This window comes from Eptesicus fuscus, chromosome 11, assembly GCF_027574615.1.
Source record: "Eptesicus fuscus isolate TK198812 chromosome 11, DD_ASM_mEF_20220401, whole genome shotgun sequence".
NCBI lineage: Eukaryota > Metazoa > Chordata > Mammalia > Chiroptera > Vespertilionidae > Eptesicus > Eptesicus fuscus.
In genome coordinates this window covers 6,847,654-6,872,759 of record NC_072483.1, presented here as the reverse complement: position 1 = coordinate 6,872,759, position 25,106 = coordinate 6,847,654, and the positions used below count along the sequence as shown (strand labels likewise).

The window sequence follows — 25,106 nt, the reverse complement described above, 5'->3', positions numbered from 1 at the left end:
CTCGGATTGGTTTCTGAAGCTGGCGCCCCTTGGGAAAGGAATGCTGGTAACTGGCCCAGGACCCAGGCCCCAGGCCCCAGGCCTGTCTGTGCTGGGGCCGCAGTGCAGCTGGAAGAGGGCGGCCCAGCCCCATGCACCCACCGGCACGCAGACTCTGACAGGGACACGGTCGCCGTGAAAAGCCGCCCTGGGTGGCATCTACGCTTCCCCAGACAGTGATGCTAATGCTGTTTGACTCTGGAAGGTCAGGTACGTTTCAAATTTATTTCCTGTCACTGAGAGGGGGATCGATGGAAGACAAAGCCGCTTCAGCTCAGTCACCTGCTGCTCCCCGAAATGTCAAGGACTGACATCGGATGCCATCGTCCCAGGCAGCACAGCCTGACTCTTCTTGCTTCCACAGCCCCCACCCCACTCACACCCAGCAGGGACTTACACGTGCCCTGATGACAATGGCACTGCCCAGAGGACCCCGAATTTCCCCTACAGACAAAGGCTGGCATCTGGGGGTCACCGTCCCCGGGAGGGGCCTCCCTGCTGGGCTCCTCCTCTCCTCCCAGCGCCCCAGCCCAGGGTTCCCAGGCCACGCGTGTGGCTTGGGCCGAGGGGGTGCCCCGGCGGTCTGCTTGGTGGCACGGGTGGCGGTGTGAAGTCCTGAGTAGGAGGAGGCGTGGGGGAGGGGAGGTGTGGTGCCCTCAGATGAAGTACTCCTTTCTGCTGCTGTCCCCAGCATCCTGGAGCGACGGGTCGCCCTGCAGGGCCGCGTCTGCGCTCTCAGCAAACTCCGTGCCCTTGTCCTCGTGCGTGCGGTACGTGCCCTTGTGCCGGTACATGTAGTGCAGAATGAGCAGGAGCAGGCCGACCAGGAAGACGGCCACGGCGGTGATCACTCCTGCAGGGGGCAGACACAGCTGTCTGAGAGCAGAGCGGGAGGTCCCAACACAGGGTCCTGGCAGGACCGAGCTGGCCCATTCCCGCCACTCTCCTCCCTGCCCCTGTCGCTCACCCCTCCTCTGTGCCCATCTGAGTTGACCCCTCTCTCCTCCCCGCACCCGCCCCCTCTGGGCACTTTGCAGACCTGTGGGCATGGTTTGTAATTCGTGTAAAACAACTCTGCGGGTTTGCCTGAAGCAGAGCGGTTCAGGGGATCAGAACTTTCCGTTTTAAACCAGGGCTCCTGGGGCTGGGACTTAGAGGCGCTGAAACCGTGGAGCTGGCTGCCCTCTGTGCACCATGGGGGTGGGGTATGGCCAAGGGGATGGACCGTGCGAGCTGGGGCCTCCGGGACACTTGGGCGAAGTGTGGTTTCACTGCTCCAGGCCCTGCCCACTTGCCCTGAGCCCCTGGGAGGTGGGATCTGGGAAGAGTCTGCAGGGAGCAGGGGTTGGCCAAGCAAAAGCCCGAAGGGGCGGGATCTTGGGGGACACGTGCGAGAGTGCGGGGTGTGAACCTCATTTGGAGTCAGGAGGGGAGAGAGGAGGTTTGAGGGCTGGTCAGCAGAGCCAGGTCACAGGGGTCGTGGGGTGACAGGTAAGCAGAGCTAATGGGGCCCCGGGGGTGTGAGTCAGGCATTTGTTCTGAGGCCACAGAGCAAGCCTCTGCTTGGCCTCAGAGGCAGGTTCATTCCTGCCCCTTGGGGGGTGTTAGAGGCTATGGGGAGGTTCCCACCTTGAGGAGCAATGTCCTAACCGCCCTGCTGCCCGCGGGACAGCGCTGCTGTGCGTGGAGCTGACAGCACTGTCCAAGGAGCGGGAGGGTCAGGGTCAGTGGGCGGGTTACTGGAACTGAGAGCAGCTGAGGGCGGCCTTCACGTCTTCCTACCTAGGTGTCAAGCCCCGAGCTGTTCACGAGCGGGAGATGTGTCAGGAGGAAACGGCACGCACCTCCCAAACCCAGTCCTTCCTGAAGCGGTTTGGGGTCACAACTGTGCCCAGTGGGTCACATCTTTTTAAGGATGGAGGGATGGGGTGTGGACCCAGGACAGGGACTGGGGGGAGATGAGGTCACAGAGAAGAGTTCAGGGAGCCCTGTCCAGACAACACCACCGCCCCCGCCCCTCAGAGAAGCTGTGTCCAGCCCCTGATCTCCGTGACTCTAGGGCCCTGTGAGCACCCTGCCACCGTGCCCTCCCGCCCTCATCTCCCCCTCACCACTGGACACCTGTTGGACATTTCCTGATGGGCCAGGCTCTCCCAGTCTCCACGCAGAGCCCCTGGGAGAGGGAGAGCGCTGCCCCGCCTGAACCCTCAGCTGGTTCTCCTGCAGACGCCGCCTCCTACCCTCCTGCCCTATGGGAGGGCCTGGGCCACTCACCTGCCATGATGGCTATGTCCATGGTGGTCCACGCCATCCAGGGGCCGGGCTCTGTGAACAGAACAGAGGAGCCCAAGTTGAGAGAGGAAGGTCCCCCACACCAGCGGCGTCTCAGCCCAGCCCGCACCCCCTGCCCACAACGCAGCAGCTCCGTGAAAGGCCGAGCGGACCGGAGACAGCATGTTGCACGGGCCTCCGGCCAGGGGCGCACAGAGCCATGCCAGGCTGTGCTTGGCCACTGACGGTGTGGAGAGCACAGCAGGAGCCATCGAGCCAGACCCAGGGAGGGCACCTCCAGGGCTGTGTGAGCGTGTGAGGGCTGTGTCTCTGACCGCAAGGGTGCCTGCACCTGCCGATGCTCAGCACACATCTGCAGGGGCGCGGAGGTTGGCCCCCTGCTGCATTCGGTACTTCAGCACCTCAGCTGTTCTCACAATGAGGTCAAACCAGACCATCTGCGGCGTGTCCGCACACACACAGCTCACCTGCACCGGTGCCCTTGAGCTGCTTTCTGTCTGTAATATAACGTGCTCCTCACAGCAGTCCCACACACATGTGGTGCTATGAGCCCACTTCCCAGGAAGGACACTGAGGCTCAGAAAGTGACCTGCCATGCTCGCACAGCTCGTCCAGTGGCAGCCGGGACTGCGGGCTCTCACCTCTGGGGTGCACTCCCTTTTCTCTCTCTGGAAGCCCTTCCCCGAGGCTCCCATCGGGAGATCCCTCCCTGAGACCCCTCTACAGGTCTGCACCCTCCCCCCCCTTCCAGGGGAAGGGCCCCCTGCGGCGCTCTCCTCGCTGCTAAGTGTGCTTCTCTGAAGCTCAGCATCCGCAGAGGGCTAGGAACCTGCGTGTGTCTCCAGCGGCTGCGCAGAGGTCTCCTCCCTCTTCCGGGCCACGAGCGAGAGGAAGATTCGTTAGAGCATGGAGATATCAGTGCTAACGTGGAAATCTCATCACAGCAATGACATACATCAAAACAGAAGGCTACGTCATAACAGTCATTTCCGCTCAGATCATCATTTTAATTCGAGTGCAATGAGGCCATTTGTTTGCTGGGCTTCTTTGATTATTGATTCAATTTCATTAGCAGCTATGGGTCTGTTCCATTCTGTTTCCTCCTGATTCAGTCTTGGAAGCATGTATATTCTAAAAATGTATCCTTTTTTTCCAAGTTGTCCAATTTGTTGGCATATAATTGTACGTAGTATTTTCTTATAATCCCTTGTATTTATAATCTCTTATAATCTCTTTCATGTCTTATTTTGTTTATTTGGGTCCTCTCTCTTCGTTTCTTGAGTTTCATTGAGGTTTCGTCAGTGTGATCCCGGGTGAGCTGGGTAAGCAAGCAGCAGAGGCATTTGGCTTGGATCATGTGGGAGACTTCTCCTGGCTCTGCTTAGGGGCCGAGTACTCAAACCGATGAACCGGAACACTAGCCCCCGGCAGGCCAGCCGGCTGCGGGCTGGAGGGATCGCCAAGTGAGCCTCCAACATGGGCTCCTGCGAGGTCTTGTCCAAGCGGCATGGTGGCAGGGGAGCCGCTCTCCGTGCCCTGCCCCTGCGGCTGCGCAGAGCTGAATTTGCTCCGGCTGCGTAATGTCACTGAGCCCCGGGTGGGGACACTTCAGCATGACCAGAACTGCCACAGGTCGGGACTGGCACAGGGAGGAAGCCGGCCCGTTGGGAGGGTGGGGATGGTGTAGGAGACAGTGGTTCCTAAAGTGCGGTCCCCGGAACAGCAGCATTTCCTGGGGGCCTGCAGACATGCACACTTTCGGCTCCACCTGCTCTACTCTATCAGAAGTGCTGGGCTGGGCCGCCCTCCCTCCGTGGGCACAGGCCTTCAGGTGCTTCTGACGCGCGCAGGGCTGAGACAGGCGCAGGGCTGAGACAGGCGCAGGGCTGAGACAGGCGCAGGGCTGAGACAGGTGCAGGGCTGAGACGGGCGCAGGACTGAGACAGGCGCAGGGCTGAGACAGGCGCAGGGCTGAGACAGGTGCGGGACTGAGACAGGCGCAGGGCTGAGACAGGCGCAGGGCTGAGACAGGCGCAGGGCTGAGACAGGCGCAGGGCTGAGACAGGCGCAGGACTGAGACAGGCGCGGGGCTGAGACAGGCGCAGGGCTGAGACAGGCGCAGGGCTGAGACAGGCGCAGGGCTGAGACAGGCGCAGGGCTGAGACGGCTGGTGGAAGAAAAGGCTTCCCGGGATTGCTAACAGATTGGCCCTGGAAGGACGAATGGGGGTTTGCTGCACAGACAAGAGTGTAAACAGGCCAGGCAGAGAGCTCGGCGCTCGCACCAGTGCTCACCGATACCTGCTTCTCAGCGTTCTCCTAATGCTGCCCACTGTCTGTGACACGCGGCGGAGGGGGTGGGGGGGGGGGGAGTCGGGGGTCGGGGGGGAATCACCCTTACTCAGCCGAGCACCCCTTGAAAGCCCGAGTGAAAGTCAAACCCCCTGGACTTGCACTGGGTGGAAGGTAGGTGTGTGCTTGGGATTAGAGTGGTACTGAGCTCAGGAACTCGGGCGGGTTCCAGGGGCGGCCGTGCGAGGTGCGTTTACAGTGGAGCAGGGTGTCATCTATGGCCAAGTGTGGGTCAGGCATCAGACTGAGGCACCGTCCAGCCCTGAGATTGGACAGGCACGAGACGCCTCACCCTGACCTTCTGCGGAGACCCACAGAGCCCTACATCTCTCCTTGCTGCCCCCCTCCCGCCCCCCAGAGTGGAACTCCACCAATCCCAGCACCACAGGAGCCTCGCCACAAACCCACACCCAGCGTCGCACAGGTGCCCCCGGACGGCAGTTGTTGACTGCTATTTGAAAGCTGTCCTTTCTGAAGAACTGAGGGTCAGATGGCGCCACGTCACCGTGGTGGCAGCTCGGGTTCAAACTCTGGCTCAACCAACGTAATCGTGGGGCAGTCAGCCAAGTGTTTACTGTCGACTGCCTTTAGCTTCTGTGTATGTGAAACAGGGCTAATGGCACCCTGCTTGTCCCAGGGACGAGAAATGAGCAATGCTTTGTATGCGATGTGGACATGAGAACCACATGGTACATGCCCAGAACAGGGGTGCTCAGTTGTGGGCACTGTGTCTTATGAATGCTCCTGGTTGCATCGCAAAGCCGTCACCTAAGCAGCCAGCTGACAGGTCTGTGCGTCCACACAGGGGCTGGACGCGGTCAGGTTCCCGCTGACCGTGAGACAGCACCTGGTGCCTGGGGCCCTGGGTCCCCACGTGGCTGCAGGGACCAGGGCAGGTCCCAAGGAATGGGCAGTGAGCCTTTGACCTCAGGGATATGCTCTCCCTGGCAGGTGCGACTGTGACATATGAGCTTTATTTAGGGCAGTGCTCTAAACCCACTCCTGGGTCATAGACAGAGAGAGAGAGAGAGAGAGAGAGAGAGAGAGAGAGAGAGAGAGAACGGGGAGGGAGAGGGACACAGAGAGAAAATAGCTTAGAAAGCGTGAGGACCCTCCCTGCGGCGGGGGACTGTTAGGTAGAGCTTTGATCTTACTTGCACACACACCTAGGGACCCGAGTCACAGTGTAAAGGGTGTTTCCCAGGGTCATGCTCACCATCGTGTTCGGGACATTAGCACTATAAGAGGAAATAAATCAAATCCTTAGCCCTTCAGTGTTTTGTTAAAAGAAAACTCAACTAAGAGATCAAATAACATGCAGGCAGGTGGGGAGCAAAGCAGAGGGAAGCTGATGTGGGTGACTGAGTTGTGCCACACTCTGGCTTCCGAACCCCCGAGGTGGACACCAGCGCAGCCTCGCCACACGGCCAGGGCTGGGCCACACGGCCAAGTGCAGGGACCCCCGAAGCTTCCCGCGAGCTGGTGGATGAGAGGGAAAGGGAAGGGCTGACCTGCTCCTACATGCACACCTCGCACAGGGCGCAGGGGAAGCGGAGGCAGGCCGTCAGTCATGGAGGCCTCGGGAAATCCCAGGTGTGGGAGAACATACCTAAACTATGGCCGTGATGGGACGGGTCCTGGAGGAAGAGGAGGAGGAGGAGAGAGAGGAAGAGGAGGAGGAGGATGAGGAGGAGGGAAGGAAGAGGAGGAAGAGGAGCAGGAGGAGGAGGAGAAGGAGGAGGAGGAGAAAGAGGAGGAGGAGCAGGAGGAGGAGGAGCAGGAGGAGGAACGGGAGAAAAAAAAGGAGGAGGAGAAGCAGGAAGAGGAGGAAGAGCAGGAGGAGGAGAAGGAGGAGGAAGAGGAGGAAGAGGAGCAGGAGGAGGAGGAAAAGGAAGAGGAGGAAGAGGAGCAGGAGGAGGAGCAGGAGGAGGAGAAGGAGGAGAAGGAGAAAGAGGAGGAGGAGCAGGAGGAGGAGGAGAAGGAGGAGGAACAGGAGAAAAAAAAGGAGGAGAAGCAGGAAGAGGAGGAAGAGCAGGAGGAGGAGAAGGAGGAGGAAGAGGAGCAGGAGGAGGAGCAGGAGGAGGAAGAGGAGCAGGAGGAGGAAGAGGAGCAGGAGGAGGAGCAGGAGGAGGAGGAGGAGGAACAGGAGGAGGAGGAGCACTGTCTTGGTTCTCTGTGTATTTCCTGGAGAAGGCCCTGGGTTCGGCTGCCTTTTAAGCTCCTCATTTAAACCTACAGCAAGCCAGCAGAGGCAGGGTAGTCCCGTCTCTAAGCTACAGATGATGAAGTGCTTGCCCAAAGAGCTCAAGCAACTTGTGGAAACCTCACGGCCACCGAAGGGCCGAGCCGCGGTCAGCCCCGGTTCCCCAGCACAGCAGCAGCGGGGCCGGGCACGCTCTCCCTGTGCAGCCTGCAGTTTGGCTGCAGCCCCACCCCTGCTGGCGCTCCCGTCCACAGGCGGCCACCGCCCATCCTCTGGTCAGAGGCAAGCAGTCCCTGGCGGCGGAGGCACACGGGGCTGCCCTCCGTGCAGGTGACAAACCGCTCTAGCGGGCAGCCTGGGCGCAGCGGACAGGATGCACTTTCGCAGCTGGATCCTGGGGGGAGGGGGTGCTGTTTCTCAGATGCTGACAGAGAGCAGTGGTCAGGCCTGCCCCAAGGACACAGCCTGACCCTTCCCTTGTGTTTCTATCCTCACACCCTCCCCCTCAAATGGCTTTTCCTTGGGCCTCAGGGGCAGCGGAGAAAGCGCCCACTCCCCTTTCCCAGCCCCTGGTCCTGAGCCAGGGCGAAGGCTCCGGCAGCGAGCGCCCGGGGGTTGAGAGTGAGGGGGGGCCTCAGTGAGGAGGTCTGGGGGTTCTGGGGAGAAGACACCCATTAGCCGTGAAACCATGAAGGGAAACAGGGTTGTGGTGGAACCCTTGGAGAGTGCCCGCCATGATGTGGTGCCCAGGAGGGCTGAGCGGCGGCCACCTGTCCGTGAGGCTCTGCGAGGAAGGGCCCGGGGTCTGTGTGGTTCGGGAGGACCATGGCTCTGGGGTCCGGGCCGGGGAAAGTCCTCCTGGACTCTCACTGAGTTTCTCGTTCCTGCTCTCGATTCTGGCCTTGAAGTTCTTATGAAAGTGAAGTAGAAATCACTTGACATTTGAAGTTTATTAACTGGCTTTTCTTCTTGGTAGAAAAAGGTCAAATACATTTTCTTTTCTTGCATGGTTTGTTGTTATCAGGCCCTGAAAAGAGGTAGCATTCAAGCTGCAACTGGGAAAATCGGCCTCAGGCTATAACGGTCCCAAAGAAAGAAGCAAATGGCTATTGTCCAGCCGGCCACCTCTCCGGCAAGCCAGCGGGAGTGGAGCGAGCAGGGCGCACGTGCCCGCCCCAGGCTCTGGGACGGGAGAGGACGGTCGGTCCTCAGGCAGCTATGACTCGTGGAAGGGACACAGCGTATCTACTGCCAGCACTCTCCTCCCTGGGTGATAAGGTGCCAAAGGAGCGGACAGAGCTACCTGGGTGTTGTGGGGGTCTCAGCCATCAGCCTGGGCTCCAGGAGGCCCGGGCTCTGGACAGTGAGGAGGCGCCTCGTTGTGCGCGTTCTGTCCTCGGCAGCTTTCTCCAGCACCTTCTCCGCCCCAGCAGTGTGCGCCCAAGGCCACAACGGCCCTGCCTTTGGGAGCTTACTGTGACGCAGACAGAGACCCAGATATCCCTGGAGAAGCTCCGAGGGGCGTTCTCCAATGTTCTCAGGAGAGGAAGGCTTCTCGGAGGAGGAGGTCCCAGGCTGGCCTGCTGAGAGCTGGGGTCAGCAATGTCAACAGGAGAGCCGGGAACCGTGTTAAGAGAAGGACGTGGAGGAGTCCATAGGGGAGTGGTCGGCAGGGCTCCTGGGCCTCACTGCCATGTGCCTGGTCATCTCTGCGGGGGCTGGGCTCCAGGCCGGGCCGGCTGGGCGCTGGGGAGCTTAACCATCTGCACCCTCCCGCACGGCCACCCACCCCTCCCTTCTGCAAAAGCGTGTGTCTGCTTACCTGGTTAGCTGACTGAATTCACAGGGCCAGGAGAATTTGACCGCCTTGGGCAGAGTGTGCCTTCCAGTCTCAAGGTCAAATGCTTGCCCTCATCATCACTATGTGTCACTTTGTAACCCGCCTTCCCGTTCCCGGGACCGACAGAGTGCTGTGCGACGTGATGCTGCTCCGACACCATGCAGTGCCCTCCCCCAGCCGTGCCCCGTCTTCCCTGCCGCGCCGTGCCTGCAGCTCCTGTGTGAACAGGACCGGTGTCTGGCAGGGACCAGAGCCTGGCAGGCTACCACCCACCCCACGTCAAAACGCCGAGGCCCGCGAGGCCAGGTGGCCAGGAGAGGTGCCTCTCTGCTCCGGGACAGAGAGCATCGGGGTGGGCAGTAGGGAGGGCAGGCACTCGGCACTGAGGAGTGGACTGTGGGCAGAGCCAGTGAGGGAACCTCTTCCCCGCGCGCACCCGGGCCTGCTCAGGAGGTTTTCACGTCTAGGAGCTTGTTCTGGGGGAGGGGGCCAGGGAGAGGGGAACTGGAAAGGAAGGTGAGGATGTGTGGTCACAGCCCGAGTGTCGGGTCCAGGTTTCTGCACCTGCATCTCCCTGCTTTTGTCCTGAACGTGTTTTTGTTTTGTTTTGTTTTGTTTTTGTTTTTAAGAGAGCCTTATTTAAGCACAAGGACCAGACTGCCTCATTTGAGCCACAGGGTCTACTGGGAAGTAAAGGAAGGAATGCTTCGTCTCCACTCTTGTTCAGAGTATAAAACAGCGGGGCCAGGGCGGCATCTGAAGCTTGTGCTGAACTACGGCTAAGGAAGAACAGATGAACGGATTTGCCTTCACTGAGCACAAGACGCAAGGCCTAAGGAGCAAGAATTAAATGCCCCTGAGCGGTCTCCTCAGGTGGCACGAGCTCCACCTTCCCCAGCTCGAGGCAGATTACACCTCTGGTGTCAGGGGAACTTCTCAGGCAAGTTACCTCCACTCTGGAGCCCCCTCTCCTCCGGTGCAAACAGAGAAAGAAACCTCCAGCCTCGTAGGGTCCCCGCGGGTTAGCGACTGAGCTCCACAGCACCCTGGACTGTCCTGGGGAATGCTCGGCCCGCAGACCTGAGCTTGGTGGCATGACCACTGGGTAGGCTCCCTGGGAGTATGTGTGGGTGCCCAGCACGGTGGCCACGAAAGCTGGCTCTCTGAATATTACTTATTATCACTGTTGACATGGCCTCTGTCAAAGTGGGAGTCTCAAAAATGGGGACCTTTACTGCTCCTTACACTATTTGCCAAATGCGTCACCCTGAGAACCAAAAGCTCTATTTCTATTAATTGATCCTAGAGAAACAATCTGAAATGGGAAGACAAGTTCATGCTCAGGAAAGTATATCGCAAGATGGTTTGAAGTAGAAAATAAAAGGAGGAGAAGAATCTAAACGGCCCTCGTTAGGGCACTGGCCATGTAAATTACAATGCACCGACACGATAGAGTACTGTGCAGTTACTGAAGAGACGCACGGGCGTCAGTGACAGGAGAAAGTGCTTACAGTACAATTTGAGGGAAAGAAACAGGACCTTGTAAATATAAATTATGTCAATTACTAGTGTTTTTAAAAGCCTTAGAAAAAGGAATGAAAGGAGTACATTAAGATGTTGAGGTGGTTGCTTTTGCACAGTGGATGGGATTATGGTGGCATTGTTTTCTTCTAGGGTACAGCTTTATGCACATTTAAAACCATCTACAATCAACGTGTGTCACTTTAAAGGGCAAGGAGTGGGAGCGGGTCTTTGGAACTGGCTCTCAGAACTGACCTCAGACTAGAAGTCCATGAAGGTCCCTCCCGGCTGCACCTGTTGGTCCAACCCCGTGCCTCATTGGGTGTCTTGTGACCCTCCACAAACCAGCCCCCAATTCTAGCTCTTTCCAACCATGCTGGGCCATCATGGGCAGTGGGACTGTGGCTGCCTCCTCTCAATGACCTGAGTCTTGTGTTCCCACACCTGTGGCCTGACCTGGTAAAGAGGTGCTTCAAGTAGACGTTTTCAATTCCAACCACAGCGCGCACACGGGACAGAGCAGGTGCACTCACCGCCCGAGCTCCTCACCTGCTTCTGCCGGCTCGCCTGTGGGTGAGGAGCTGAGCGGTGGTCTGACTGCAGTAGTCCTCACCCAGATTCTCATTTCTGCGGGTGGAGCAGAGGGAGGCTCTGGCCTATCAGGGCCGGGTCCCCGGTGCATATTAGAAATCCCAGGGCTGGTGGCCACAGGCTGGCTTCTCTGTAGCTCCTGGAGGTCACCATGGCCTCTCTCCCCGCTGGCTTCTCAGGACCCCGGGATTGAGTATCTTCTACAGACACTTCCCAGACTGCTGAGACGCTCTGGCTAGAATTCTCTGAGGGGAAGCCTCATTTGTTTTGATTACATTCTCAGGGGAAAGAACCTTATCATGGAAATACACCGACTCAGTTTTTCTCCTCTTGGCCTCTTCCTTTTTTTTTTTTTTTAATCCATGTGACCATCTTCAATCTCTTCATCCTCATCCAGGTAGGGGTTCAGACTCAGTCATTCCAAGATGTGCCTTTTTGATGTGCAGATTATTACTGAGCCAAAGGCAACCCAGGCCCTGCAGGCTCGTGAGAAACTTCTGCCCCTCTTAATTACCCAGGAGATCTTAAATTAGGGGCCTTGCCCATAATAAGAGATTATCAGAGATAACCTATTTTTGACCTATCTATAGGGCAGGGCAAACTCCTCATTACTGAATATCTGCTAAATAATTGCAACGACTTCCTCCTCTTTAGCTCAGAGTGCCATGTACACCTAACTTTCCCTCTCTGTCTCTGAACCCCCCATGTAGGCGGGGTTCCCATATGTACATACGTAGTTAAAGTTGGTTGTTTTGTTTTGTTAATTTGTCTCAGGTAGATTTAATTTTTAGAAGGTCCAGGGGGACCTTGAGTGTAGAGAAACGTTTCTTCCTTCCCTATCCGTGATTTGCCCTACCCTTTGGAGTCTGTGTCCATGTCCATGCTTGTAGAGAAGTGGTTGGGTTTGGCCTCCTGGAGCAGTGATGTCCGGGTTTGCCTTGCAGAGAGTGCACTCAGCTGAGGGGGTGTCAGAGGGGTCAGGCTGGAAAGTCCTTCATTTCCGTCCTAGTCTCCTGCAGTCGTGCCTGCAGAGGGCGGTTCTCAGATGAGCAGGTGCAGAGAGGAGGGCTCTGTTAGAGGAGCAGCCGAGGAAGAGGAAAGGGAAGAGGAAGAGGCCCTGCAAGGGGGCATAGCTCCTCTCCACCTTCCTCGTGTCAGAACACTCGCTGTGTGTCTGTCCTCAGCAGGGACTGCATGGCGGGTGGATCCCTCACCTTCCAGTCCCTTCCAGAAAGAGAGAAGTGTAGTTGCAATAAAAGCTTTGGTCTCAGTCCATTTGCTAGCTCCTAAGTGACACAAGCGAGTCACAGAGGCCAACGCTGCAGGGCTGCACGCAGAGGGGAAGTCTAAAGTCGTCAAACCCACGGAAGCAGCGAGGGTGGTGGTGGCAGGGGCCGGAGGTGAGGGACAGGGTGCTGGTGGAGGGCGCAGAGCTCGGGAAGCCCGGTGAAGCTCTACAGACCGCTCCACACGCAGCCCATAGCCAAACACGGCGGACTGTGCAGTGACACAGGTAGGAGGGTGGATCGCACCGTAAGTGTTCGTACTGCAATGAAACAAAACCAAAGAACCACAGCGCCCCTTGTGCTCAGCCTGTCCAGCAGGGGGAGGGGGCCGGCCGGCTGTCCTCTCCTCATTCCTGCCTCCGCGCCAGCTCTGAGCGCAGGCCCCCCTGAGCAGCAGTGGGAAGGGGAAGCCAGGGGAGAGGAACCTCCTTTCCACTTAACTGGTGACGCGGTTGCTCACTGTGGTGGGAATGCCCCCGGGGTGCAAGCTCTTTCTAAGGGCCCAGGGGCAGCCTCGGGGAAGGACTGGCCTAGGAATGCCCACCCGCACCGTCCCCGACCAGGTGTCTGTCCTCCAGCTGCTGGTCCCTGCCCAGCCTGGTCGGGCCGTCGAGGGGGCTGCTTTGAAGATGGCTCACGCCGGGCCCTCTGGGCCTGGACCTGCATGGCGGGACTGCGTAGGGTGTGCAGCAGCCGCCTGACAGTCTCCTCGCATGTCCTGAGACCCTTTGCCACCTTCTCCCGGGAACTCCCGCGCAGCAGGGCTCTCCTCGGGGGTGACAGGAGCGAGTGCGCTGTGAGGGGAGCCCGGCTCCACAGACGGCACCATCCCTGCCTGCCCAGGGCTCTCCCGGGCCCTCTCACTTGGGCTGAGGTGGAGCGAGGGCCAGAGCGGCTGGAGAGGAACAATGCAGCACTGTCTTCTCCCACAGTTGAGCTCAGGGACGCCCGCGTGGCCGCTGTCTAGGACAGTTTTCGGCGGGATGGCCTCCCCCGGCCAGTGTGGACTCCACTGAGGACGTGCCTAGGGTCTGTTTTGAATGGGAGGGTACTTATTGCTCATTTTCCTCAACTTTGAGTCTTTCACTGATTTCCTACACCAGAGGAGACCCATTCACTCCCAGCCTGTTCACATACACATGCACACATGTGCACACACATCCATCCATCCATGAACACCATGGCCTTCCATGTCCTGCAGCCTTGGCCACCCCTGCCCGGCTGAGGCAGTGCTCCTCTAAGGCACAGCCCTGGCATGCCTGGTAGGACTCAGCGCCCCGGGTCCATGACTGCGGTGCCCAGCACAGGCAAGGGCAGGCGCGATGGAAGACACTTCTGCAAGGAGCAGCGGCGCCTCGCGGGGAGGTGTGGAGGCCCAGGAAGTGCGCGGGGCCCCGAGATGGGCTGCCGTGCTCTCCCCACACAGGGTGGGAGGAGCCAATCTCTCCAGCCTAGAACAGGTCAGTGTTGTTATGCCTCTTCCCGGGGTGACCCCGGGCATCTGGCCTCCTGAAGCTTACCCAGAGAGAACGTCACCTGCCCCAGACGACCACAGAGCAGGCCCTCCAGCCTCTGGGCCGCCGGGGTGGCCTTTGCTGCTCTCCCACTCACAATACCCGGAGGTCTGGGCCGCTCTCTGGCCTCCACTTCCCCTTATAGCCTGAGGCTCTCTCTTCCCACTGAACCCCCCTTTCCTCGTGTGGATAATGATGGAATTGCTACCATTTGGGGCTCACTTTGTAATTACATGTATTATTCCAATTTCTCAGAAGGATCGATGAGGTGGATGTTGTAGTTGCCTGTCACTTTACCGTTGAGGAAGCTAAGGCCCAGAGAGGTCGGGTCACTTGCCTGAGGTCACACACAGGCTGTGGGTAGGATTGGAATCAGGTCTGTCTGATTCCAAAGCTCATTCTAGAATCATCCCTTCAACAAAAGTTCGCCAGAGACCGCTTGTGTCCCGTGTTTTAGAGCCTGAAGATCTAACAATGGACAGTGCGAGGCCCTGCCCTCAGGGGCTTCATCTTTAATTTACTTTGTTCCATTCCTGAGGATATAAAATAAAATGTGGGATATAGTCAATTTGCAATAACTATGTAGGGGCTTCCATTTCTGGAGGAGGGGCAAGCGACAGGGAGCTCAAATGTGGGCCCATGCGGAAGGGCAGTGCTGACCCGGGCTGTGGCGCGTTAGGAGAAGGGCTGGTGGCTGGAGCGCCCATGCAGCACACGGCCGGGGTCCATTCCCGGTCAGGCACACACCTGCTGGGGATTCGCCCCTGGTTGGGGTGCTTACGAGAGGCAACCAGTAGATGTTCCTCCCTCATGTCGTCGGTGTTTTTCTCTCCCGCTCCCTCCCTCCCTCTCTCCCTCTCTAAGTATGAGTAAGAACATATCTTCGGGTGAAGATTAAAAAAAAAAGAGGGAGGAGAGGGGGCTTGCTCTTCAGAGGGCCAGGGGGGCCTCTTGGAGGAGGCAGCTTCCGGGCTGGGCTGCAGACTGAACATTTGTGTCCTCCCCAAGTTCACGGGCGGAAATCGAATCCCCAGTGGGATGGAGTTGGGCAGCCTTGGCGGGTGGTTAGGCCAGGAGGGTGGAGTCCTCATGAGCGGACTGTGGCCTAGAAGAGACTCTGGAGCCCCCCAGCCCTTCCACCCGCGACGACCTGTGAGACGACCCGCCCTGCACCGGCAGGAGGCCCCTCCCCAGACACCGACGCTGCTGGGCTCTGATGTGGATTTCCCAGCCTCCAAAACTGTGAGAAATAAATGTCTTCCCTTCCGCCGCCCAGACCACAGTGTTTTGTCACCGCAGCCGAAAGGACTAATGCGGGCTGAGCTAAGGGAGAGAATGAGCCCGGACCTGCGGAAGAGGAGCCTTCTGGGAGGCGGGGCGGGCGGGCTTGTGTTCCAGGGGAGCCAGGGCCCCGTGGCCGAGGCAGCCGCGAGGGGCAGCGTGCTCGGAGGGGCTTGAGAGCACAGCGGGCGGAGGCCATGGCTGGGCACGGCGGGTCAGCGCTTCACGCTCCGGGGGACGGAGGTGGGGGGTCCAGCTGCAGCAGCGCGAGCTGTGTGCCGGGGCGCATCCCGCCGGCTGCTGCGCAGAGACCAGTGGGGGTGCGGATGGGAGAGACTATGGCGTGGTCCAGGCCAGCGGCTGGACGGGGCTGTGGTGGTGCCGGTGATGAGGAGCGGCGAGGTGTGGGGTATCTGGAAAGCGGGCCAGTAGGAGTTGCTGGTGGATTAGACGTGAAGTGCGCAAAGAGAGCGTCAAGGTTTTGTCCCGAACAAGACGGATGGGGTTGCAGTTCACGAAGAGGGGAGGAGGTCCGCTGGGGACACGGTGGGAGTCACTGCCGGTGCAGGACATGTCACGCTGGGAGCCCATGAGATGCAAGCACAGGCACAACGCAGCCACTGGATACAGGGTCTGGAGCTGTGTGTGTGTGTGTGTGTGTGTGTGTGTGTGTGTGTGTGTGTGTGTGGCGGGGGAGTGGGGGGCAGGGCAGAGGGTCTCTAGCATCTTGATGGACCTCACAGCCTCGGGCGGGACAAGGCCCCGGCTACTGAGTGGAGAAGAGGCGCGGGGAGGCTGAGAGCTGGGCCTGTCACGCGGGGCCTGGAGAGGAGGAAGGACCAGGGAAAGAGGCAGCCACCCGGGAAGACAGGGGAACAGGCTGCGTCAGGGCCGCGCGGAGCACCCCACAGCACTGGGGGGCCGGCACAGCTTCACTGCCCGCTGCCTGTGCCGGGGCCTCTGTGCACGAGGCTCCACCTCCTCTCTCCAGCATGAACCTCGCCACTGAAGCGGCCCCTCTATCCTGCATCGTCATCACACTCGCCCCCCTGCAAGCAGGTGACCCGGATAGCATGCTATTCTCCCAAGTTAAAGAAAGGAAAGCCTCCCTCCACGACCTCCCTCCAACTCCTGGCCCCTCTCTCTGCTCCCCTTACAGCAAAGGCCCCCAATGATTCCTGCACCTGCTATTGTTTCACATGCTCCTGCAGTGAAAGGAGCTGACAGGATGCCTTCTCAGAATGCAGGTGCTTGAGAGAGGGGAGTGGGGAAGGCATCGAGCAGAGAGAATGGCGATTTGCTGGATGGCGTGTTTGGGTGTGTGATCATGGCACTGAGGTGGGACCCGTCAGTGAGTGTGTGCGCGCGAGTGTGCGTGGGGTGTGTTTCCAGCCACGGTCAGCTGTTTGAGTAAAGGTGCACAGGAGGAGAGAGATGCATTTACTTATCCAAGCCTGGGCCATGAGGAGAGAAGGAGAAATGGTTAAGTGAGTTCAACTACTTACTCTCCCTCTCTCTCTCTCTCTCTCTCTCTCTCTCTCTCTCTCTCACACACACACACACACACACACACACACACACACCCTGGCGAGATCTCAGAAAACAAAGAGCTGCACGCCGGTCCTCCTGCAGGTGACAACCTAGGGAGGGGATGCAGACAATAAAAGGAGAGACCCATGAGCTGTGGGCATGCTGGACAGAGCTCAGACAGGGCGCAGGGACTGTGGTGGGAGCTGTGCGAGCTGTCTGTGTGCTCTTCTCTCCCACCCCATTCAGTTCACAGAACACGCCACCTGCTGATTCAAGGGCTAAAGTCATCGACATCGAGGCCACCCGGTGCCTGACACGTGAGTTGTCTGTCCCTTCCCACGGCCTCGGAGTTTCGGGGCAGGGCAGCCACTCTGGCCGCAGGGCTGTTGGTCCTTCTGCTAAAGACCTAGTCCAAGTTCCAGAACCTTAGGACTCTCACAGCTGTCATTTCAGGCCTCCTCTAAGCTGCTCTGGTGTTGTTTCTCACGTGTGGGGCAGTTGGAGGAAGCTCCCGGCAGGCAGTGGTGCTTCGCCCTGCCACAGGGACTCTGGGCCTTTGCAAACTCCTGATCAGCCATCGCGTTCCGGTGACATCACCTCCTCCAATAAGCCTTCCCTGACTTGTGCAAAGGTTCTTCCCATATTCTTTCAGGAGCAGCAAGATTTTTCACAAATAATGTAGGCTTTACAGGCCACATATGGTCTCTGCTGTATATTCTTCTTTGTTTAACTGTTTGTTTGTCTTATACAATCCTTTAGAAATGTAAACAACATTCTTATCTAGTTGATTGTACCAAAACAGGCCAAAGGCTAGATTTAATCTGCAGGCTGCAGTTTGCTGAGCAACTTGTTCAAATCACCATTAAAATGCTTTGCACACTGATTTTTTAGCTACTAGAGGACAGGGACTGAATTTTATGCCTCAACACCTGACACGATGCGAGGGGCGTGAACTAGTGATGCGGGATAAAGGCCCTCTGACATGTCCCGATTAACTCTTTTACCATTATTCTTTTCTAGACACCTGCATCTCTCAAGTTCAATAAATCACCGCCCCACGACTTTCCAAGTCATCCGTCAGATGGTCACGTCTCAGATGTACACTGAGCTCCCAGCGATGTCAATGGCTCTCACTCATTAAGCCCCATATATAGCAGGTCTACTTAGAATGCCAAGGACACAGAGGTAAAGCTGACATCATGTGTGTGTGTTGCATACGTGCGTGCATGTGTGTGTGTGTGCATGCATACAAGCCTATGCATGTGTGCTCATACATGTGATTCAAGTGCACACCACTCGACCTCTGTGTAGCCAGGGTCACATTGACATGCCTTCTGTGATCCCTGCTCTCCAGTGGGATCACGTGGGTTAATCCTGACCTCTTCTCTGGAGGAGGGAATTCACTTAAACAATCATATAATTACATTTTCAGCACCATTAGGCACCTAATTACATGACTAACTGTCCTCGATCAGGCTGCACGTGTAAATAATGATGATTTAATTAGCCATGCTCTGTTATTGGATTTCCAGAAGGCTCATCAGTTGGCAAACAGGAGGCGGAAAATGTTTTCTTCTTCCTTCCCGAGTTTGACAGGCAGGCTCTGCAGAGCCCTGTGTCCTGCTGGGAGGCCAGCGTGGAGGTGAGGGAGTGGAGGTGGGTTCGGAGCCTCCGGGAGCCCAGGGAGGCCTGAGTGCTCGCATCCTGAAGACACAGCAGCAGCGCGTGCCCAGCGGAGGCCGTGACCCAGAGACCACAGCACCTCCCGTTTAGGAAGGACGGGGAAGGGTCCTGGCAGGGAGGAGAGCCACCGGGGCAGGGAGCCAGAGGGAGGCCACAGGGATGCTGCCGTCTCCCACCCGGGGCAGGGGTGCTGAGCCTCACTATTCCTTCCTGTGCAGGGGACCCCGAGGGGCCCACCCCACGGGCGGCTGTGAGGATGACATGGGAGGGTGCATAGAGACAGGGCAGCAGTTCATAAGCAACATGGGAGTGCTGACACTGTGAGGTACTACTATGACTTGGTTTTGCTGTTGGAGTCATGTTTGGAAAGGGTGCTAGCAAAGAGAGGGGGCATTTTAATGTGAATATTGGGGGTATATTGCTTGGGGGGGTGGTGACAAGAAGGGCAGATGCACATCAACCAGCTGCTCTTTATGGAAATCATCTTAGCCCACTCCAGGGCATCCTGCCGTGCAGCTCAGGGAGCCTGGGCTGTGACACAGAGACAGTGCGAGTCCTGGTGTCCCCAACCCCCTCCACACACCTCACACAATACACCCCACACATACACACCACACACATACACACCACACATCACACAATACACCCCACACATACACACCACACACATACACACCACACATCACACAATACACCCCACATGTACACACCACACACATACATACCACACATCACACAATACACCCCACACATACACACCACACACAAACATACCACACACAAACACACCACACACATACACACCCCACACATACACACCACACACATACACACCACACATCACACAATACACCCCACATGTACACACCACACACATACACACCACACAATACACCTCACACACCCCACACATACACACCACACACATACACGCTACACACCATATGCCACACACCACACACATACACACCACACACCACACACCACACACATACACTACACACAGCAACATCACGACACACAGCACACACACACGGCACATCCCGCCGTCACCACCACCTTTCCTCACACAGGGCCTCAGGTGGGGAGGTGCCTGAGGCCAGTTCCTGGGACTTGGGTGAGGGACGTGCTTGCTCATTGCTGGGCAGTTGGGCTTCCTGAGCACCCCCTCTGTGCTGTTAGCCTCCCCTGTTCTCTGGGTGTCAGCACAGGGAAGGAGCGTCAGGAAATCACAGATTCACCTCATCTTGCATCAGACAACAGAGCCAGGAAGTGGCCTGACCCTGGCGCCAGGCCCTGTGCTGCCTCTGAGCTTGGGGAGGAAAAGCCATGTCTCTTTCACTACTCTGCCCCAGGACCCTTTGACCCCCCCCTTCCCTGTTTTCCTGGACAGCAGCTTCTCTATGACACCCATGTCCCAACATCACCCAGGCACACTGCTGCTCCATCTCCCCAACCCCAAGCCCCAGCCCCCAGCTCAGGTCTAATGAGGGATACTTCCCCCACATTAATATTTCAAAAGCAAAGACGCCACAAACACATTCATAACTCTTCCTCTGTCAGTTTGAAATCCCTTGATGCAAATCCACTGCCATCTAAATTAAATGTTTCTTTCATCGAACACGACAAACGCCCTGGTGACTAATCGGAAAAAGCCAACAAGCTCAGACTTGTTTCACCTTAGAATTCTGTAGGGGCGTGGTTGAAGCTGGACAGCTGGTGGGTGTGCAGTGACCAGCAGGATGGTGAACTGGCTCATCACGCCCCAGGTTTCGGTGAGTCCTATACCCAGGAGGCTTTGCCCACCTTCCTCATCATGATCTCAGCACTTCAAGAGCAGGTCTGAAACCTAACACACAATTTTAGGGGCAGGAGGGTAAGTACAAACACGGTTTTCTATTCTGTCAGACTGGTGTCTAATTGCTTAAGCAGGTCAAGTAACAGAGTGAAAACAGAGTGAACAAATAGACATTTGCCAGCTGTAGGGTTAGTTCCATTTGAGTATCAGGATTAAGGTCTGCCAGATAAACCACATAGTCTAACAGATTTCAAATAATCTTATTATTTTTAGTATGAATGCTTTTATATTGAAACAAATGCAGGTTTTCTTTTAATTTTACACCTTTCAGATAACTATTTTGAATTGTGTTTTGGGAAATAGAAAAGCTACAGTTTCAGTTAAAGGAAGGAAAAAAAAAAGAATAACTAAATCCAGTAGCTATCTTGAGTTTATTTCCCTCTCTTTTTTTTTTCTCTTGTCTTATTACTTCTCCTACCATCACTACCTCATTCAATATCATTAATAAACTTTACTATTTATCTGCTTGGTGAATAATGGGCAATGAAGAGTCTTAAAGATCAGGTTAGAGAATCTGGGTCTTCTCCTGTGGGAAGTGAGCAGGTGAGAGATTACAGAAAAAGAAAAAAAAAGGATTCTCTAGAAATTCAGGGATGAAGAGAAGGAAGGCTTCTCTCTTCCAAGATTAAAAAAACATTTGAGACCTGCCAAGAATGAGAGACCAACAGAACTGCGGATAGTAGACATGGCAAGGGAGGTATGGCGTGAGGTCAGGGTTCCAGGAAGGCACACCTGGTAAGGCTGGTAGTCTTGAGGTTTAGAGAATTCGAGGTTCTGGCAAGAGTATAATTACAAGTTGATGAAAGACATCAGTGTGATGGGAGTGATAGAAGGGTTATGAATAATGATTTATTATTTTGTATTTAAATATATTCAGTTATTAAATTACACACATTATTTAAAGTAATTTTCAAATTATTTAACAATTAATGTTTCAGATTTTCAAATTTATGTAAAAATCGGTTTTCAACCATCGTGGGAGACCTCTGTGAGAGGGGTGGAAGGGATGAGTGAGCAGGCAGTCACGCAAGCTTCCCGGGAAGGCTTTGTGAGACTAGCAATGCCCCATCCAAGCAGAAGTTTTTGCCGCTGGGCGCCTGCATGAGACTCAGGGGGGTGGGCCGGCTACGGCAGCAGGAGCCACTTGCTCATGGCTCTCAGCTCCGGCTGTCCATTCGCATCACATGGGACCCTTTAAAAAACACCCGTGCCCCGGGCCCCTCTTCCTGGTGCTACCACATAAAATGCAGGAACCCAGTTCTATCTGAGGTGGAGAGAAACAACAACACTTTAAAATTTATTTATTTTTTAGTATAAATATGTCCTAAAATTTACATGCCAACTCCACAGACTGTTCAGTCCTTTCGTCAACTCACCAGATAGACTGCGAGTTTCCCAGTAGGGGCACACCAGAGGACAGCACTCCCGGGCAGGAGCCAAAGCCACAGGCACAGCCAGTCTGATTCCCACATGTCATCTCACATGTTCCCATCCCATCTGCCCCCCAGGAGCCCCTGTGGGTCACACCCATGTAGATCACCTGGACTCCCTCTATTTCACATTCCCGGCTGCTGGCTCATGCCGTTCCCTTGGCCTGAAATGCCCACTCCGGTCTGTCTGGTGGATGCACACACATCAACCCACACTGGCCCAGTTCCCACCCACAGGGGGTGTTTGTTCTGACCTTCCAGGAGGAGTGACCTCCTGTCACTGCGGACAGACTCATCCAACATGTGTGGACGAAAGGAGCCACATGCTAACCTGACAAGCTCAGGGGAGGCCTGCGTGGCAGTCTTGCAAACTCAGAGACCTGAAATAACCACAAAGGATGGTCTGAAAATTAAATATTTAACTACAAACAGGTTATAGTGGGTAGTCATGTCCTAGGCCAGTATCTTCTCTGACAAAGATCAACTTAGATCTTTACTGAGCCCGTTTGCCTTTTTGCCTCTAAGATAACATATCTGTGAGATGTCTGGGTAACTTGTAACTTCCCTTTTTTCCAGACCCCTCAGGGCACAACAAATGGCACCTGGACATTCCCTCATGGTTATTGTTATCAAGTTAATTATCAGCTGTTAATTATGTAAAGCTAACCTGTATCCATCTCTGTAAAAGAAGCACATGTCCACCATTTCCCTTTTTACCCTATCCCAGAGGTTTCCCCGCTTTGCTTTATCCCACCTCCTTAATCTATCACCAATGGATTTCATGTAACTCCCCTACATCCCTTTCCTTTGATTGCAATGTACAAATACAGATGTAACCCTCCATTCTCCGGAGCATTATCTCAATTCATTGAGGTTCTGCTTCCCGGCATATGTCGACAGTTTGGCTCAAATAAACTCACAAAAATTCTTCACAGGTTTCAATGTTTTTTTTACGTTAACACATGTCAGAGCGGACTCCTGTCATTGCGGGAAAGGCAGTGGCATCTTCCTCCCGATGTCCTAGCATTTTGCAGTGTGGCCGGCACATAGTAGGTCGTCATCAAAAGCTTACTGAGTGAAAGCTCCCTCAGTTCAGGAAAATGCAGCAGAAAAGTCATCCAGACATCTGCCGTCATCGCTAGACCAATGCACTTGAGCACCTAGTAGGTGCTAGGTGGTCAAAACCACCTCCGGTGCTTACCTCGCACACTGCAGTGTGTTACACGCGCTACTCCCGCGACTCTCATGACTCAACGACGCTCTTACTGATTTCAGGGAAGGGATGTGAGAAGCCCCCTTCTGCCTTCCCAGCCACCAGCTCACCTGAGCAGCGCCCTGGCTGCCCTCTTGCCCGCCCTCAGTCGGCCCTTTCTCTGGCTTCTGCATTTGCCAGCCTTGGTGCCTGGGAGAGTCACATTTCTCGTTATTTCAGTTGCAACCACAGGCCTGGAGATCAGTCTCCTTCTCAGGGCAGACCGCCTGCGTGGTGCTGTTTGGGGGTTTGAGTCAGAGATGCCGCCCTGGCATGCCGCTGGCTTTTCCCGCAAGGTCTGGGCCCTCCAGCAGGTCCTCTGAAGGCAGGACTCAGTCCCGGCACCATCCTGTGGTCACCTCTGGGTGGCAGCACCTTCCAGGAAAGGCTCCAGTCACTGGCCAGGGTGCCCTGCGGCCCTGCCTGCCCTGCCCTGTGGGAAGGTTGCTGTCTGGAGGCCCGTGGCCTCTGTATGCATCTGTGTGCTGGGCGGAGGGCAGCCAGGCGTCGCTGGGCTCATGCTGGCTGCTTTTCATGGGTCTGCTCCATGCTGGGGCTTCCCTGCACCTTATCACACTGATGATGCTTCTCAGCAAACCTGCTCCCGTGGGGCAACGCGGTCTGTGGTGCCTCTCATTAGCTGAAATCCCAGGCAGCCCTGCCAGCAGGTCCTTCCACCCCTGCTTTTTACAGGAGAAGAGTCAGGCTCGGAGAGAGCATCACTTTCCCAGGACAGAGTGAGGATGCAACCCACACCCGAACCCAGGCCCGCTGCTGCCCACTGCGGCCCAGCCCTGCCCTGCCCCCCGGGGTGAGCTGAGCTGGTGATGGCGTCCTGCTGGCCAGCGGTGATGTGCCCTCCACCTGTGGTTTCTGGGGTGCACTGGGCACAGCTCTGTGAAGCAGGGATGAACAGCCCATTGTACAGACGGGATAACTAAGGTCAGAGAGGCCCATTGTACAGATGGGATAACTAAGGTCAGAGAGGCCCATTGTACAGACGGGATAACTAAGGTCAGAGAGGCCCATTGTACAGATTGGATAACTAAGGTCAGAGAGGCCCATTGTACAGACGGGATAACTAAGGTCAGAGAGGCCCATTGTACAGATTGGATAACTAAGGTCAGAGAGGTCCATTGTACAGATTGGATAACTAAGGTCAGAGAGGCCCATTGTACAGACGGGATAACTAAGGTCAGAGAGGCCCATTGTACAGATTGGATAACTAAGGTCAGAGAGGCCCATTGTACAGATTGGATAACTAAGGTCAGAGAGGCCCATTGTACAGACGGGATAACTAAGGTCAGAGAGGCCCATTGTACAGATGGGATAACTAAGGTCAGAGAGGCCCATTGTACAGATGGGATAACTAAGGTCAGAGAGGCCCATTGTACAGATGGGATAACTAAGGTCAGAGAGGCCCATTGTACAGATGGGATAACTAAGGTCAGAGAGGCCCATTGTACAGACGGGATAACTAAGGTCAGAGAGGCCCATTGTACAGACGGGATAACTAAGGTCAGAGAGGCCCATTGTACAGATTGGATAACTAAGGTCAGAGAGGCCCATTGTACAGATTGGATAACTAAGGTCAGAGAGGCCCATTGTACAGATTGGATAACTAAGGTCAGAGAGGCCCATTGTACAGATTGGATAACTAAGGTCAGAGAGGCCCATTGTACAGACGGGATAACTAAGGTCAGAGAGGCCCATTGTACAGATGGGATAACTAAGGTCAGAGAGGCCCATTGTACAGACGGGATAACTAAGGTCAGAGAGGCCCATTGTACAGATGGGATAACTAAGGTCAGAGAGGCCCATTGTACAGACGGGATAACTAAGGTCAGAGAGGCCCATTGTACAGATTGGATAACTAAGGTCAGAGAGGCCCATTGTACAGATTGGATAACTAAGGTCAGAGAGGCCCATTGTACAGATGGGATAACCTAGCACCTACTAGGTGCTCAAGCGCCCGCTAACCCAGTCTGTCCTACTCTAAGGGGAGGAAGTTCACAGTGACCCAGGCCTAAAGGAAAAGGAGTTAACTTTTGAAGGTAGGATTTCTGCCTTTAAGTAGGGTGTGTGTGGTGTGCATGGTGGCGAGCGGGGGATCAGTTCTTTGATCTCCTTCCAATCGGAGCTCCCAGGAGGGAGGGAGGCAGCCAAGGGGCCAGCAAACCTGGCTGCAAACCTGGCCACACGTCGGACAAAACGCCCGAAGCCCTACCATTTCCGAGTCGCAGCGTCCTGCCCATAAAACGCAGTGGGTGCCTCGCAGGGCACCTGAGCGGGTGCAGAGCCCACAGGAGTCCCGATACACGGTGGGGTGGGAGGCTCAGCGCCCCGCCGCGCTGCCAGCCCGAAGGCCCCTGTAGAGACCGCTGCCCCATCAGCCCTCCCTGCCAAACCGTTGTCCCCAGTGACTCCGCAGTCCT

General features: G+C 56.1%; 1 protein-coding gene across 3 annotated transcripts in view; it reads right to left on the bottom strand.

The window, feature by feature from the left end:
* Positions 1 to 245: 245 nt before the first annotated feature.
* Positions 246 to 25,106, bottom strand: part of GYPC (glycophorin C (Gerbich blood group)) — a 36,546-nt gene continuing 11,685 nt past the window's right edge. Inside the window, exons 1-3 of one of the 3 annotated variants that reach the window (XM_054723103.1) lie at positions 8,708 to 8,742; positions 2,314 to 2,364; positions 246 to 892 (exon numbers count right to left, since the gene is read on the bottom strand). In XM_054723103.1, coding sequence (XP_054579078.1) covers positions 696 to 892; positions 2,314 to 2,350 — 234 coding nt within the window. In that variant the 5' untranslated portion in view covers positions 2,351 to 2,364; positions 8,708 to 8,742 and the 3' untranslated portion in view covers positions 246 to 695. Of the gene's footprint in view, positions 893 to 2,313; positions 2,366 to 8,707; positions 8,743 to 25,106 lie in introns of those variants that run through there. The other 2 variants (XM_008159445.3, XM_054723102.1) reach the window with 2 other exon arrangements.